A 15,290-nucleotide genomic window follows, 5' to 3' on the forward strand; every position below is an offset into this window, starting at 1 on the left:
TGTTTGGATTTTGTCACCAGTTATCAGAAAGAGCCCAGCAATTTTATGTATAATAAATTTACTTACCCTGAAGTCCTGGCTTTTAACTGGAAATCAGTTCTATTGTTCACTTCAAAAACAAACAAGCCAAAGCTCCCTAAATTCCAAGTCTTTGCTAGGGTACAAGTTGCTGCAAGGGGTGGGAATTTAATATAATTTCAGAGAAAAAAGGTGTTTGGAAAAAATGTGGTATTTTGTATGTAAAAATGTAAAAAAGTATTGGATACTTCTGAACTAGAAACAAACAAGTGCTGCTTGGGGTTTTCCATTAAAAACAAACAAAAAAAATCCTATTGTATGTGCTTACCCAGCCTTGTAATAACATGTTACGATACACTGCTTTTCCTGATCACAGCAAAGGTGTTTATGTAGAAAAATGATTTGATTACAATATTTTTGTGTAATAGACATTTTTTTTATCCACCAGGCAATCAGCTCAAAAGGCCACCACAGCATCTCTTACACATTATCCAGAAGCCAGACAGTTGTAGTGGAATATATTCATGACAGAGATACAGACATGTTTCAGGTAAGGCTCTAAAATACTTGGATTGTTTTTTAAAAGCAACATAAGAAACCCCAGTTCTGCCTTATCCTCTGGGTATTCTCTGTGACCTGTGGGATTTCCACAGTCTGCATTCATATGGAAAATTTGGTATTATTCTGCTCTTTGCAAACCCACAGCAGCATCTCTTAATATTCTTACTGGCTTCCTCCTTTATTTGTACTCTGCCTTTTCTCCAAAGACAAACAGTACTGGAGAGAAATGTGTGCTCTATTTGGATTCATGAGTGAGCACAGAATTACACCCACCACCCTCCAGTTAACCATGTAGCTGGAGGAAAAAGGAACTGGAAGGAGTAGGACATGGGATGGGGAAGAAGGAAAGTAAAAGGAGCTGGGCAGTAGGGGGGACAAACCAGTGATAAATGATATTTATAATTTCAACTCATTATGATGAGTTCCTGAGGGCTGTGCACATCCCTCAGGTGGTGTGGGCTGAGTTTCTCTAAGCTCCCATCTATTGTCCAACACGTGCTCAGCATCCCCTGTCTGTATTTGTGTTTTTCTGCATCATTTAACAATCTGCTAACCTAATTGATTTTCTGTGCCATGGTTATTTTTATGTATAATAAGAGAGCAGAAATCCTGTGTGTACTTAGACTTCAAACTTGGGGAACCCCAACATGCCAAACAACCTTTTTCATTCTAGACTGGTCAGGTCTGTGTTATCTTTGACCTCTAATTAGAGCATCTCGCCAGGAATTGTTATCCCTCCTCATTCAGCCTTTCATATTTAGAAGGGTCAGCAGCTGAGTGCTGTTGACAGAGAGGAAATAACTCTTTGGAGGTGTTGTTGCTTCTCTTGACTTCTGTGTTTTGCTCTATATTAAATTTCCCAGTGTGACTGAAACTATTAGGTCCAAATAGGAATTGATTAAAACCCAGTCTTATTCATTTGCTGCAGAATGAAGGATTGAACAGCCAGGGTGAACTGAAATAGGTTTTTCTGTGTTGACTAGTGAAAGAAAAATGTAACCCATCCATTTGGGTTACTGTGTGATGCTTGTTCAGCTCTTGAGTAGCTACAGTAAAATTTTTTCCTGTGTATAAATTTTGAAAAGCCATTTTTGAAAGCTGAATTTTTCCTCTTTTTGAGTAGAGTAAGAAGTGAATAAAGAGTTGCAGAACAGCTGCTTTTTCTGGGCATACTGTATAGACATCTATAGCATAATGTCCTAGTGGTGGGTACAGCTTTTTTGGGGGAATAAGACACCATTTCAGTCTTGGGGTGTGTGGGGGGTCCTGCTGTGACTTGATCTCAGTGTGACCTCGAGTGCTGTGTCTGGTTCAGGTTTCTGCTCTCTGGTTCTTTCCTGAGGATTGCATTCCATGCATTGCCTGCAGGGGCTGATGCAGGAGTGGTCTGAGGACTGTGGCAGTAATTCCCCCCTGAAGCAGTGCCAGAGCAGCTGAAGAGGTTTCCATTATTTATATGAGCCATTAGATTTTAACTGTTCTCTTGAATCTGTTGGAGGAAAGTTCCTTGAGGATGTTTAGTGCAGCCCTGTGGTACATAATGACAAAATTAATTTCTTTTGATCCACAGAGTAGAGTTTCGTTGTTGGCCAGGCATTACTTGGACAGACAATCCTTGGAGTTTGATGTTCTCTTAAAATGTGTGTTCTTGGCTTGTGTGGGAGGTTGAAAAGGGAAGGATAATTCCTGGACCACAGGATTATCCTGAGCCTTGAGGCCCCACTTGGACTGCTGTTAACAAGTATTATCCTGGGCAAATCACTTGGCTTTCTGTTCTTGATTCCCACTGTGCTTCTTGAGCTGTTGCTCTGCTGTGATGTTTGTAGTTTTGTTTTTTGGGTTTTTAAATGGAACTTTATTATGAAATCTGTGTGCAAATGCTGCTGTGCACCTTTGCATGCATGTTTGAGTGACATCCAGGTCAGATTTTTTCATTTAATTACAAAAAAGAATGCACAAATGTGTTCCTCTGGTATATCCCAGGCTCTATATGCTCCAGCATCCATGTGCTGCTATAAATGATTTTCCTCAGAGTTTAACCATTCTGTTGATGATGCATTAGGTGAAGTTGAGCCTCTTCCTTCATGTTTTGATGGGGTGAGAATGGGTTGATTATACTTTCTCATGCCACTACGAAACCCAAAATGTGCAGCTCCTACCCTAAATAACCACAAGTTTATACAAGAAGCAGGTACACTCAATACAAAGCATTGATTTTTTTTCCTGAAAAACGACCCTTCAGAAGATGTAGAATCCAATTCTCACTCTCACCAGAGTGAAATTCTGTTGAAGCCCAAGAACCTGCAGCTGTTAAATTCTGTGCTGGCAGAATTTGCCTTGTCAAGAGCAGCAAAGCCAGGCACTGCCTGCCTCTCACCCAGCTTTAACCATCACCTGCAGAGGACACAACTCCTGCCTCTGCAGCACCTGGCACATTTATGGGCTCTTGTTGGAAGTAACTTAGGGGAATCAGATGACACAGTTAACAAGAAGGGTCCCAAAATACAGCCTGAAGTTGCTAGAAAGAAGAAAATCTTCTGTGCTGTGGAGGAAAACAGGAGAAAAATGAGTAATGAAGTGTGTAAAAGCAGCACTGAATAATGGACTGGGTCTGTAGTGACTCTGGTCTGGCTGCAACTGCAGATGAGGTAAAAATCTTGCAGGGTGAATGTTGATAGCATCAGGTTTTTCATTTATTCCTTAGGCACTTGCTTTTCAGGTGATCTCAAACCCAAATTCATGATTTAATACAGAGCTTGAGAAAATTGCCAGATTTTGAAGGTCACTTTTTCAAATAAATTGAATGCTGAAAAGTAGCACAATACGTGAGACTGATCCTCTAGGAGGCTTTCTCAACTGGAAAAGGGAAAAAACCCAAATATTTAAAATATTTGAGTTTGCCTAGATTTTGCTACCTGTGACACAAGTAAGTCCTGAAGTATTTATATAAAAAACCACGTATCATTCTAGAGGTTTGAAAAAACACATAGATGCATTGTTTATAGATCTTAATGGTTGTATCTAAAGAAAGTGGAATTTCATGGTGAATGATTAGTGTGATGTAAGGCTGGGAGCCCACACTTGTGTACTTTGTCATCTTTTGAGGAAAAATGAGGCAGATTTTTCTCTAATTGCATCTAAAAGCTTTGAGAGAATGATCTATTTCAGAGACTGCATGAGGCAGAAACTTGTTATGAACAAATTAATTTCATATTTGTTATTGATTATCCTTTAAGAGACTCCACGTACAGATGGAGAATAGTCAAAAGTTATTCATGAAGTTCCTGCTGCTGCTCAGTGCTGACTCTTAGCAGGAATTGCTTTGGATGGAAAATAGAAGCCTGGTAGAAATAATACTGTAAAAGGAAGAAGAATATTGCTTTGTAAGATTTAGCTTCAAGTTGTCAAGTTATATAAATCAGGAATATCCCATATTAAATAGTTTCTAAACTCTCTCTCCTGGGTATTCTAGAAGACACTTTCTGTGAGAAATTGAAATCTGGACTTTTGATTAGGCCTTGTTGAGTATTTCATGTGCAGGGAGCTGATCCCATTTTCTGCTTGTGCTGAGCCCTGTGATGTGGAGACAGTAACTGGATGTGTCATTGGAGACAGGAATTCTGACTTGTGTTAGACTGCAGCCTGCAAGCAGAGCTTGAAGCAGAGAGAAGCACAGCAGAGATCCCTGCACTATTCCTGTCAGTCCAGTTGTGACAAGGCTTAGGTGTGGATAATATTCATGTCCTTGACTCTTGAACAGTGTTTCTTTAAAGCAGGTTTAGTTTGCAGATGTGTTTGTTAATGATGGAACCATACGTAGCTCCCCATAGCTGGCTTAAAGAGCAAGATCTGAGCAGAATGGAACTTCTTGGGGAACAGTGAGATCATGTTTAGTGAGGAGGTTATTTCATATCAATGTAGATACCTGATAACTGAAGGTAGTTTCATGTGAAGAGTATTCCTAATTCTGTTTGATCACAAGTTGTCTGTAAAATTAATATTCTGTTCACTTCTTGTTCCTCAGCTCCACTTTCCCAGTTAAGCTCAAAGTTGGTGTAACACTAATTTGCCTGTAGAAATATTGATAAAGCCTCACTGTCGGTCTGGCAGTCAGATCCTTCCATCCATGTAGTCATGAAGTTTTCTGTCCCAGATGTTTGCAGATTCAGAATTAAAATTTTTAGCTGACAAGACAGAAAAATCTTCCTGTGTACTACTGAGTCTATTGAGTCTTCCTGTCTACACACTGCTGGGTGTGTTTCATATCTGCTTAACTCAAGAAAGTTTTTTAATTCTGTTAGTCATGCCATGTGCATGATTAAGAATAAATTTCAACATAGGGTGGGTTTTGCCTCTGTCTACTACTGAGTCTGTTGAGTCTTCCTGTCTACACACTACTGGGGGTGTCTCATTTCTGCTTAACTCAAGAAAGTTTTTAAATTCTGTTAGCAGTGCATGTACATGATTAGGAATAAATTTCAACATAGGGTGGGTTTTGCCTGACAGCTCTTCTTTCTGGGACTACAAATCCTGAAAACATGAAGGTGGGTAGATGTTTGTTATGGCTTATCAAAATAACCAAGTTCTGGGTCTTAAAAAAAGTCCTTCATTTTCATGGCAAATGTATTTGGAACTGGAAAATGTGAATAAAACTTGTCAATCCAAGCTAGTGCTTTCTTAACTGACAGAATGCAGTGGTAAGTAATTTGCTGTGGTTGGATGAGGAAAGGCAAGGTGATAATACTATTTTTAGTGAAATTGCACTTACTAAACAGATCAGCTGTGTTGATCTGTTTGAAGCAAGCATGAACATCACTTGTAAGTGAAAATTTGTCATTCCATGTCTGTGATGTATTTCTGCCTAGGACAAATGTGGAAATACAGGTTAGTCTCTGGTTGGATCTTGTCTTCCAAAAATTCAGTAGATATAAGTTTGCTGATGTCATCAGTATTAACCTGGCAAAACTGTGTCCTCAATGCTTCATATTTCTGTGGGTATTTCTATTTATACCATTATCTTAAATTTTTTGCAGGTTGGGAGGTCTACAGAAAGCCCCATAGACTTTGTAGTAACAGACACTATTTCAGGAAATCAAAATAGTGATGAAACCCAGATTACCCAGAGCACCATCTCCCGATTTGCCTGCAGGATTGTTTGTGACAGGAACCCACCATACACAGCAAGGATCTTTGCAGCTGGCTTTGACTCGTCTAAAAATATATTTCTTGGTGTAAGTACTGCTAATAATGATGTTACAAGCAAACTCTGGTTTATAATCTGTTACTTTCAAGCCCCCAAATCTCCTTGTAGTGGTTGATAACTTGTACTGTCACTAGACTTTTATTACTCCAAGGCACCAGCTGCAGTGTTAAGTAGAAACTGCAGTTTATGTGCCTGAATTATCACCAGCAGAGACTCGTGGTCATAATTGTCTTTAACAATGAAGCTGCACTTCAGGAACTGTTAGAGGATTTTCTTTAGGTTGGTTTGATGTATTTCTGATAGTCACTGTGACTGTCACACGTAGGAAAAAGCAGCCAAGTGGAAAAACCCTGATGGCCACATGGATGGATTGACAACCAACGGGGTGCTGGTGATGCACCCCAAGGGAGGCTTCACGGAGGAGTCCAAGCCCGGGGTGTGGCGGGAGATCTCCGTCTGTGGGGACGTCTACACGCTCCGGGAGACCAGGTCTGCTCAGCACAGGGGCAAACTGGTAAGTGGAAGTTGTTGGTTTTGGGGTTTTTTTTAATTTTTATTTTTGTTGAGGTTGGGAGTGAAGGTACTTGAGGCGATAGTTCATGTTCGGACTCAGGTGTTTGTTATTTTTCATCAGTGTTACAGTCTGCAGTTCAGTAGTTTTTCATTAACAAGGCACAGAAGTGGTTAACCATCTCTTGTTACAAGGTCTTTTAAGGCTAAACTATCTTAATTAATCTAAATTATTTTCACTTTTAACACAATAACTAATCTCTCAAAGTCCAGAATGCAGACTTTGCTATCCAACTACAAAATACCACCCAAACCCATGGAGAAGAAAGAAGGTAAAGAACAACCTGCTTCTCCTCTAAAACTTCTATTGTACTTCATACTAATTACTATATTCTAAAACTCCAAACTCTTTTAAGTTTTCCACCCTGTGATATCACACACTTCTAACCAACTACACACTCGTAATCTCAGTGCTATCAATCAATTTTGGAAGCCTTCTCCATAGCTTCAAGTCAAATGTAGTGTTCTCCAGGAATTCAGAGTCTGTTTGTACAGAAAGTCTAAAATTTTCAACATCCAGAACTCCAACAGGAAGTGACTGAAATTAATCAAGGGGTACTGTGGATGTGACAGTGTGGTCAGAGAGACAGAAAGCCAGATCAGCTTTCCTGTGAATCAGTCTGGGAAGTTTCAGGGAGCTGGAGACAAAAGATGATAATCAAATGGAAAAATCCACAGGTAGTGTTTTGTAACAAGCTGTTTTCCCATAAGGTTGTTCACAAATGGGTGTCTTCTTAATTAGCCAATAGTGATGGTGTTTTGATTAAAGGACCAATCAGGTCCACCTGTAGAGAACTAGAGGATAAAAAGGAATGGGTTCCTAATAAAATTATTATTAGCCTTCTGAAAATGCATGGAATGTGTCACTCTTCATCCATGTCACTTCTGGCTCAACAGTGACAGGGTATTTGTTTTCCTGCCTTTGAATGGAGGCAGGTACAGGGTGACTGGCCCTGTGGCACTGTGAGAGTGTAAATCTGGGTGCTACAGCAGATTTTGCACTGCTGTTCTGTTCCTGAGTGTGTAGGAGAACACTCAGAACTTTCTGCTAATGCCACTTTTCCAACTGAAATAGTACAGAGTGTAAAAGCAAAATAAACTCTGCTCTGGAATCTCCATCTCTGGAGTGTTCTCCTGGGACATGGGGATGTCTGGAAGTTGCTGCATGCGGAGCTGTCTTTTGCAGTACTGCCAGAAGAGTGCACTTCCGTGCAAAAGCAGTTTGGGTAAAGCACTTCTGTTTGATTTACCTGCCACTGGGAAGATAAGAGGAGCCTGGAAGTCTATTCCTGTTTTCTCCTGTGAGGCAGGATGAGCTCTGCTTTTCCCAGAAGTGAGAGATTTCAGCTGCCAGGGACCTGTGACACATAAAACCAGGAGAGAAGTTCAGTGAACTGACTTTGCAGCTCTGCCATTGGCTTTGCAGAAAACTTGACTGCAGAAGGAGTTAGGGGAATGGAGTTGGAGTTGGGCTGCTCTGCTTTCAGCAGACACCCTTCAGCACATAAATTGCTTTGTCACACTGATGGTGGCAGGCAGATGTTGCCTGGGGACCTGGACAGATGATTTGGCAATTGCAGCCTTTGTGGTTAGCAAAACACCTTTTTAATGCTGCTGAAGAGAGGCACAGCAAAACAAATGAATCCCCCTCCCTGCATCCAAAATGAGTTGAATTCTCATTTAAATAAAATTGCATGGCACACTGGTACTGATGTGATCAGTATTCGTTGATTGGGTTCATAAAACCAAATGCAGGCTGTATAATGAATTGAACACGTTGCATATGAGGGAGCTTTTTGTTTTGCTGTTTGTGAAGGAATTATCTGAAAAGAGCATCAGATCAAGGCTTCTCTCATCTCTACTTGAACCATTACATTTTTTCTGCTGGAATTACTTGGCACTGGTGACCTCTCATCTCTAGTCTGAGTTGTACCACTGAGGTGTTTTGTGCAAGGATGATCCACAGTTAATCTGTGAATTTAAACTGGATTAAAATGTAAATGCTAAATTGGTTGTCATTCATAGTATTCTTAGGCAGATGTGATGATTTCATGTGACCTACTTAATGTATTTGTTTGTATTTGGCTGTTTGTTCTGCATTAGTGGTATTGTCTGCATGCTTTCTGTGCATAGTAGGTCTGTTTTTCTCTTTAATTTTATAAACAGCCTTTTTAATATATATTCATCATTAATGAACTGATAGCAAAAGCATGGATTGCTTATACGTTTGTGTGACATTAAAATAAAGGATATTTCTGTCAAGTACAATGTGTGTTTGGCATAATCCCTTGAAAATGTTGTAAGTACCTGCTTTTAATCAGAGAGACACCTTTAGGCAGTGCACGCTGGGGCTGTGTTTGCTTGGAATACCTCATTAAATAAGGGGGCTAATGAGTGGGGTGGGTAATTGTTCATAAGCTGAGCCTGTGTGGCTTCAGATTTGTCACCTGAGAAACTGAACTGGTAATTCTGTCTGCTGCAGTGCTAAGCCATGCAGGTACCTGTGCTGCTGCTGAGGCACGCTCTGGGAGCTCATGCTGCTGCAGTGCTTGACCCTTGCCACAAGCCCAGAACAAATGGTATCTGAGAGGCAGGACAGCTGGCCTGACCTGGGTAGCAGTTCTTAGTCCAAAAACTACTTTTTTTATTTTACTGTGTGAGCAGCTTCTGTCAGTGTTGTGTGGGCAAGGAATTCCAGGAGAGAATCTGCTAATGCAGCCCTCAGGGAATGGCATGTCTTTTCTTCAGTCTATCAGGACTTACTGAAATATGACAAAGGCACAGAGAATCAATATTGGAGGAAAAAAATGCGTGCTCAGGGGCCCAAAGACTGTATAATAATTTATATTGCAACTACAAATGCAAATCCCTTGTACAAGCACAGAATAAGAGAGCAGTGCTCGTCATAATCCTAGATGTAGGTTAGGAGGTGAGGTGGATTCAGGACAGCAATAAGACAAAATTAAGCAGGTTAATGCTGAGAAAGGTGGTGTGGTGTATGGTTGTGTTCGAGGGTGCCAGGACGTGGGAAGGGACGAGATCTTGACTCCATGTTTCAGAAGGCTGATATATTATGTTATGATATATATTATATTAAAATGCTATACTAAAACTATACTAAAAGAATAGAGAGAAAAGGATCCATCAGAAGGCTAGAAAGGACAGGAGAGGAATGAGGAATGATAACAAAAGCTTGTGACTCTCAGAGTCCAATGCAGCTGCATCTTTGACTGTTTATTAAGTAGAAAAAACTCACAGGAATCAATCACAGATGCACCTCTTGGTAAACAATGTCCAGACCACATTCCACAGCCATCAGATAGTTATTGTTTACATTTCTTTTCTGAGGCTTCTCAGCTAGAATAGGAGAAAAATCCTAGCAAAGGATTTTTCATAAAATATCCTGGCTACAGCGGTGTCTGTAAAAACTCCCAGGCTAAACAGCCTCCCTTTGTGTCCTGCCACCAGGTAGAAAACGAGACCAACATCCTTCAGGACGGCTCCCTGATCGACCTGTGCGGGGCCACGCTGCTGTGGCGGACGGCGGACGGGCTCCTGCACTCCCCGACGCAGAAACACATCGAGGCGCTGCGGCAGGAGATCAACGCCGCCAGGCCCCAGTGCCCCGTGGGCTTCAACACCTTGGCCTTCCCCAGCATGACCCGCAAGGACGTGGTGAAGAAGAAGGACGTGGAGGAGAAGCAGCCTTGGGCCTACCTCAGCTGCGGCCACGTGCACGGCTACCACAACTGGGGCCACCGCAGCGACACGGAAGCCAACGAGCGCGAGTGCCCCATGTGCAGAACCGTGGGCCCCTACGTGCCTCTGTGGCTGGGCTGCGAGGCCGGCTTCTACGTGGACGCCGGGCCCCCCACGCACGCTTTCACCCCCTGCGGACACGTGTGCTCCGAGAAAACTGCCAAATACTGGTCCCAGATCCCGCTGCCCCACGGGACTCACGCCTTCCACGCCGCCTGCCCCTTCTGCGCCACGCAGCTCTCCGGCGGCAACAACTGCGTCAAGCTCATCTTTCAGGGCCCCATCGACTGAGGAACCGCACGGCAATGACCACAATAAAAGTTTTCTTGAACGGTTTACTGTGAAGGTTTTTGCCACTAACTCTTAGGTTTTACCTTTTTTTATAATGTTGTTAATAGGGGGTGGTAGGGTGGGGACGGGGGAAGCGATGAGGAGACGGAGGGACTGTGGTGGAATTGGGATACATTGATACCTGGAACTCGACAGATATCAGTGGTGTTGCATGCTCGAAAGCAGCATATTCATGGAGTCTTCTTGGTCCAATTGTAGTATATTTGTAATCTTTTTATTAGTACCCTGGATCAGAAAAAGGTGTCTTAAATGATTTTTTTAAGCTAAGATTTTTTAATGGAAAGGTTTTTTCTTCTAAACTTTGACAAGCCTTTAAAACCTATTTTTCAAATCTAGAAGGAACATACAGAATGTAACTGTCTTTAATTTGCAATATAATTTAACTTGAATAGTTTCTCAAGGAGCAAATACAGAATGTGTGGACAACCATAGGTGAATGTTCACTAGAGATAATTGGATATGTAAGAGAAAAATTAGCTGTCTAAAGTAGAGGATAAGAGCTATTAAAATATCTATTATGGTATAACACAGCTGGCCAAAAAGGCATCAAAGATTACTTGAAACTGAGGAAATCCTGTTTGCATTGATTTCCTTTCAGTGTAGTAGATATCCACTGGCTATTAGGTATGGGAGATGGCTGATTATTTTCTGGGGTTTTTTTCCATTTAACCTGCATCTGGTGAAACCACTTTGCTCTTTTCCATACTTAGCTCTGGGTGTAAGCTGATGTTCTGTGTGTGTGTAGTCTGACCTTTTTATTTCTGCTTTGCTTGCCCTCAGTGCTCCTTACCCAGGACCTTTGGGCGTGTGGAGGCCACAGATTCCCAAAATGATTTGGGTGGGAAGGGACCTTGAAGCTCTTCAGTTTCACTCCCTGCCATGCCAGGGACACCTTCCCTGTCCCAGATTGCTCCATCCTGGCCTTGGGCACTTCCAGGGATCCAGGGGCAGATCCTGGGCAGCCTGGTGGAGCCAGAGGAGTGTCCAGGCTTTGCTGCAGTGATGAAGGGGTGGTGCCACAGCACACACGAGGTTTAGGTACAGCAGGTACAGAATTAATCTCCATAAACCTGAATTCAGGAAAGCACTTAGTCTGTCCTTAAATCTGCGCCCACGGCTGGGACTGTTTAGATTCTCAAGAGCTTCAGTGCATTGCGGTTGTTCGCTGTTACGTTTTGAAATTTAAAAAAAAGCAATTTAAAATAAGTTATTTTTTAAGCTCACTTTAAAGCATTTTCACTAGAAGGGAGAGCATCATTTCCAGTTCAGCTGAGCATTTTTGTTCACTTCTCAACTTGCTGCCATCTGTCACCTTTTCTTTTGCAGATTGAGTTGTGTTTGTATCTCTTTTTTCCCCCAAATGTTTGCAAATCAAACAACATTCAAATGTAATCAAATATATGCACCAGGGTGGTACATCTGAAGTGGATCACTTGAAATTCGTGACTTTTTAAGAGAGTTGATAAATGTTTACTATGGAAATAATTAAATCAGAATTTCATATGAGATGTACCCTGCCCACTGTTAGGCTCATTTCATGCAGAATGATAACTCTTTGATTTGTGGGTTTTTTTTTCTTTATGCTTTCTGTACTCTTGGTATCTGAGGTATCAATCTATCCAGGTTTAAAAAAAAAAAAAAATTTGGGAGAAATCTATAACATCTCTAGATGAAATTGATCATTCAAGCTCAGTTCTGTTTAATCAACTATAGCTTTTTGCTATATTTGTGCCCTTTGTATAAATAAATAATTTATATGATTTTAATATATTCTGTATATATATATACTTGAATTGGCCTGTTCATATTTTGGTTGTAAAATTGTTTTATAATTAACCTTATAAACATTTTACATGTCCCTTGCCAATGGTGATGGGATGGATTTTGTCTGCTGCTGTTTTTAGTATAATTTTGCTGTATACATGTTCAGCATTTTAATAATTTGAAAGTAGCTTTACTTTTCTTTTCATGCTTTTGCTGTTAAAAACCATACAACTCTGCAGCATTTTTTTTTCTAAAATCCCCAAACTGTACAGTTTTTGTCCCACTCAGTGATTTGAAACAGGATAAACCTTGTTAACCTACAACTATATGCTTCTTCCTAGTGCCTTTTCAAAGAGATCCTCTTGTGATTCCATATTCCAAGTCCTTACTCCCAGCCTTGTGGCTCATCTCCACGGAGAGCAGCAGCCCAGCCAGGTGGGAGAGAAATCCGGACACAGAGGTGCCTCTTCCTCACCCTGAGCCCGTGCAGGTTCCTCAGGTGCCGCAGTCATTCCTGGTTAGCAGATACCTCATCTGGGAGAGGCAGCCTCGCTCCTCCCTCCCTGCTGGGCTCGCCCAGAGCTGCTCCCGGTGCGAGCTGGGCTCAGGCCCTGCAGCTCCCTGTGTGTGTGTGCAGCATTCCCGGCTCTGCTGGCAGCCCCGGGCTGAGCTCAGCAGGGTCTGCACGTGGGGTTGTCTCTGTGAGCCCCCACAGACTGGAAACACCCAGGCACCACCTCCCTCCCCCAGCTGCTGCGCTCCTTCCCTTCACCGTGCAGTTTAATTGCTGCTTCAGGGCTTCATCTCCCTTCTGTTCCCTGTGGAAAGTGAACGTACGTGTTGGAAGAATCCTCTCTGGAAACACAGCACACCAGCAGGCTTGCTGTGTTTGGCTTGTGTGAAGCAGAACGCTGGATGATGGTTTGTATCCAAGGGAAGTGTCTGTTTGAAACTGTTTAAACAAGATTTTTTTTTTTCCTTCTGTATAACACAAGGAGAACTCTCAGAATCCCAGAACGGGCAAGGCTGGAAGCGGCCACAGGGGCTCGTCTGGTCCCAGCTCTGCTCAAGAAGGGCCATCCTGGAGCACGGGGCATAGGAATATCTCCAGTGAGGGAGGCTCCACACCCTCTCTGGTGTCTGCCCAGGGCTTGGTCACTGCACAGGGAAGTTCTTCCTCATGTTCAGGTGGAATTTAGGGGCATCAGTTCCTGCTCGTTCCTCTCGTCCACAGAGCAGGGCCTGGTCCATCCTCTTGGCAGCCTCCTTTAGGTGATTATACACACTGATGGGGTTTCCTCTAGTGTCTCTTCTTGGGCTGAACATTCCCAGTCCTTCAGCCTTTCCTCCTGAGGGAGGCTCCACTCCCTCCATCCTCATGGGAGGATTTGCCCTCTGTTCCTGCCCCAGCATCTCCGTGTCCCTCCCGTCCTGAGGAGCCCAGAACTGGGCACAGCACTCTGGGTGTGCCTCAGCAGGGCTGAGCAGAGGGGCAGGGTTCTTTTCTGGGAAGCAATTTCCCAAGGTTTTGTGGAATTCAGGGACTTTGCTGTTCAAATCCAGGGTCGGTCCTGCAGAGTTGGGTTTGCTGGGAAGGCAGAAGAGTTTGTAACATGATTTTCCTCAATCCCTGCTCTGGTGAAATGATGGAGCATTCAGCTCTTAGCCCTTGCCTTCCCCCAGCTCCATAAACACCTCCTCTGCTCTGGTACCTCCATAGGAAAAAGAAGTTTGTGGATAAATAAAATTAGAGTCAGTATACTTGAGAACCACCCTCAGGTTTATTCATTATTTCAGTGTTACGATGTTCCCTGCATCCCATCTCCAATGCTGGCAGTGTATCCCATAAGGATTTTTTTATCACCTGTTACTGTTGAATCTATCTGAATGCCTCAAAAGCAGCTTTGACTGCGTAACTTAGAATTAAAAGTATTTTTCTAGTCTGATTTTTTTTTTTTTTAAGATGATATCTGTCAAATCCATGCATGCTGGAGCTGGAACCCTTCCCTTTTTCCTGGCAGCTTTCTGGGAGAGTGCTGAAGTCTAAAGAAAATGAGTGGGGAATGCTGTTCTTGCTGGGAGTTGTCTAGTTGTACAGGAGAGTTCACATAAGACTGTTTTATTCCTTAATTGTTTTCAAATGTGGTCATTTTGTGCATCAAGCTACACTCATAGTACTGTGCAGGCTGAGTAATTAAAGGGGAATCTTTTTTTCCATTGTGAGGGTGGGAATGGGGATCAGAAGAGAAGAAGGCCATGGTTGAACTGGTTCCAGTAGGGACAGATCCACCTTGAAGCCAAGGAACTGCTTGGAAATGTGACTGGAGCTGTTCTGCTTTCAGCCCTCATCCATGCCCTGCAGAGGAGTCTCCTCAGTTTGTTGGGAAGGTCTGGGATGCTCTGGAAAGCCCGTGGCCTTCCCAGTGAGACACTCCTTGGTGTTCTAGTGGCAGTTCCTGGAATTTGAGGGTTTGGCTTCAGAGCCTGAGCAAGGAGCCAGAGATGCTGAGTGTGTCATAGTGAGAAACTCTGAACAGTACTTAATTATGTTTTAGTGCTTAATTATATTTTAGGGCTGTGGTCATTCTCCCTTTAGTGCTCTTGCAGTAGCTGGTGGATTCCTCACCATTTTTTCATTCTTCTGGAAGTGGAAGGAAATTTCTCCAAGACCATCACATTTCTGTTCCTCCATCCCACAGTCTTGACACTTTCCTGTGGTTGGAGAACCATTGGTAGGGATGTGGCTGTGCCGAGGACTGACAGGCATTTAAATCCATTTTTTGCCTGCTAGGAAAACTGACCTGACTCTTCCTCCTCTATCCTCAGTTTTTCACCCTCCTGTGAGTCCTTGGCTCCTCATTCTCAGTTTATCCATGCAGTTGCAGGTACACAAATAAATAACAGCTTGGAAGGAAAACACAACCCACGCTTGCAGTGTCTTTTGACAGGTTTTTCTCATTATTCTGGGTTTTCTGAGCACTGGTCACAGGTGTGCACGCTGGGTGGTGTGAGGTAAAAGGACAAACCTAGAAGGTAAGGCTGGTTTGGGGGGGTGGGGGGTGGA

General features: G+C 42.7%; 1 protein-coding gene across 3 annotated transcripts in view; it reads left to right on the forward strand.

Annotated features, from left to right (window-relative positions):
* Positions 1-12,228, forward strand: part of PELI2 (pellino E3 ubiquitin protein ligase family member 2) — a 68,253-nt gene extending 56,025 nt beyond the window's left edge. For 2 of the 3 annotated variants that reach the window (XM_041476761.1, XM_041476769.1), the window contains 4 exons: positions 467-568; positions 5,613-5,810; positions 6,108-6,296; positions 9,821-12,228. In XM_041476761.1, the coding sequence (XP_041332695.1) occupies positions 467-568; positions 5,613-5,810; positions 6,108-6,296; positions 9,821-10,402 (1,071 nt within the window). In that variant the 3' untranslated portion in view covers positions 10,403-12,228. The remainder of the gene's footprint in view (positions 1-466; positions 569-5,612; positions 5,811-6,107; positions 6,297-9,820) is intronic. The other variant, XM_041476776.1, reaches the window with a different exon arrangement.
* The last annotated feature ends 3,062 nt before the right edge of the window (positions 12,229-15,290 follow it).

Source organism: Pyrgilauda ruficollis, unplaced genomic scaffold (genome assembly GCF_017590135.1).
Source record: "Pyrgilauda ruficollis isolate IOZ18807 unplaced genomic scaffold, ASM1759013v1 scaffold110, whole genome shotgun sequence".
NCBI classification, from domain to species: Eukaryota; Metazoa; Chordata; class Aves; order Passeriformes; family Passeridae; genus Pyrgilauda; species Pyrgilauda ruficollis.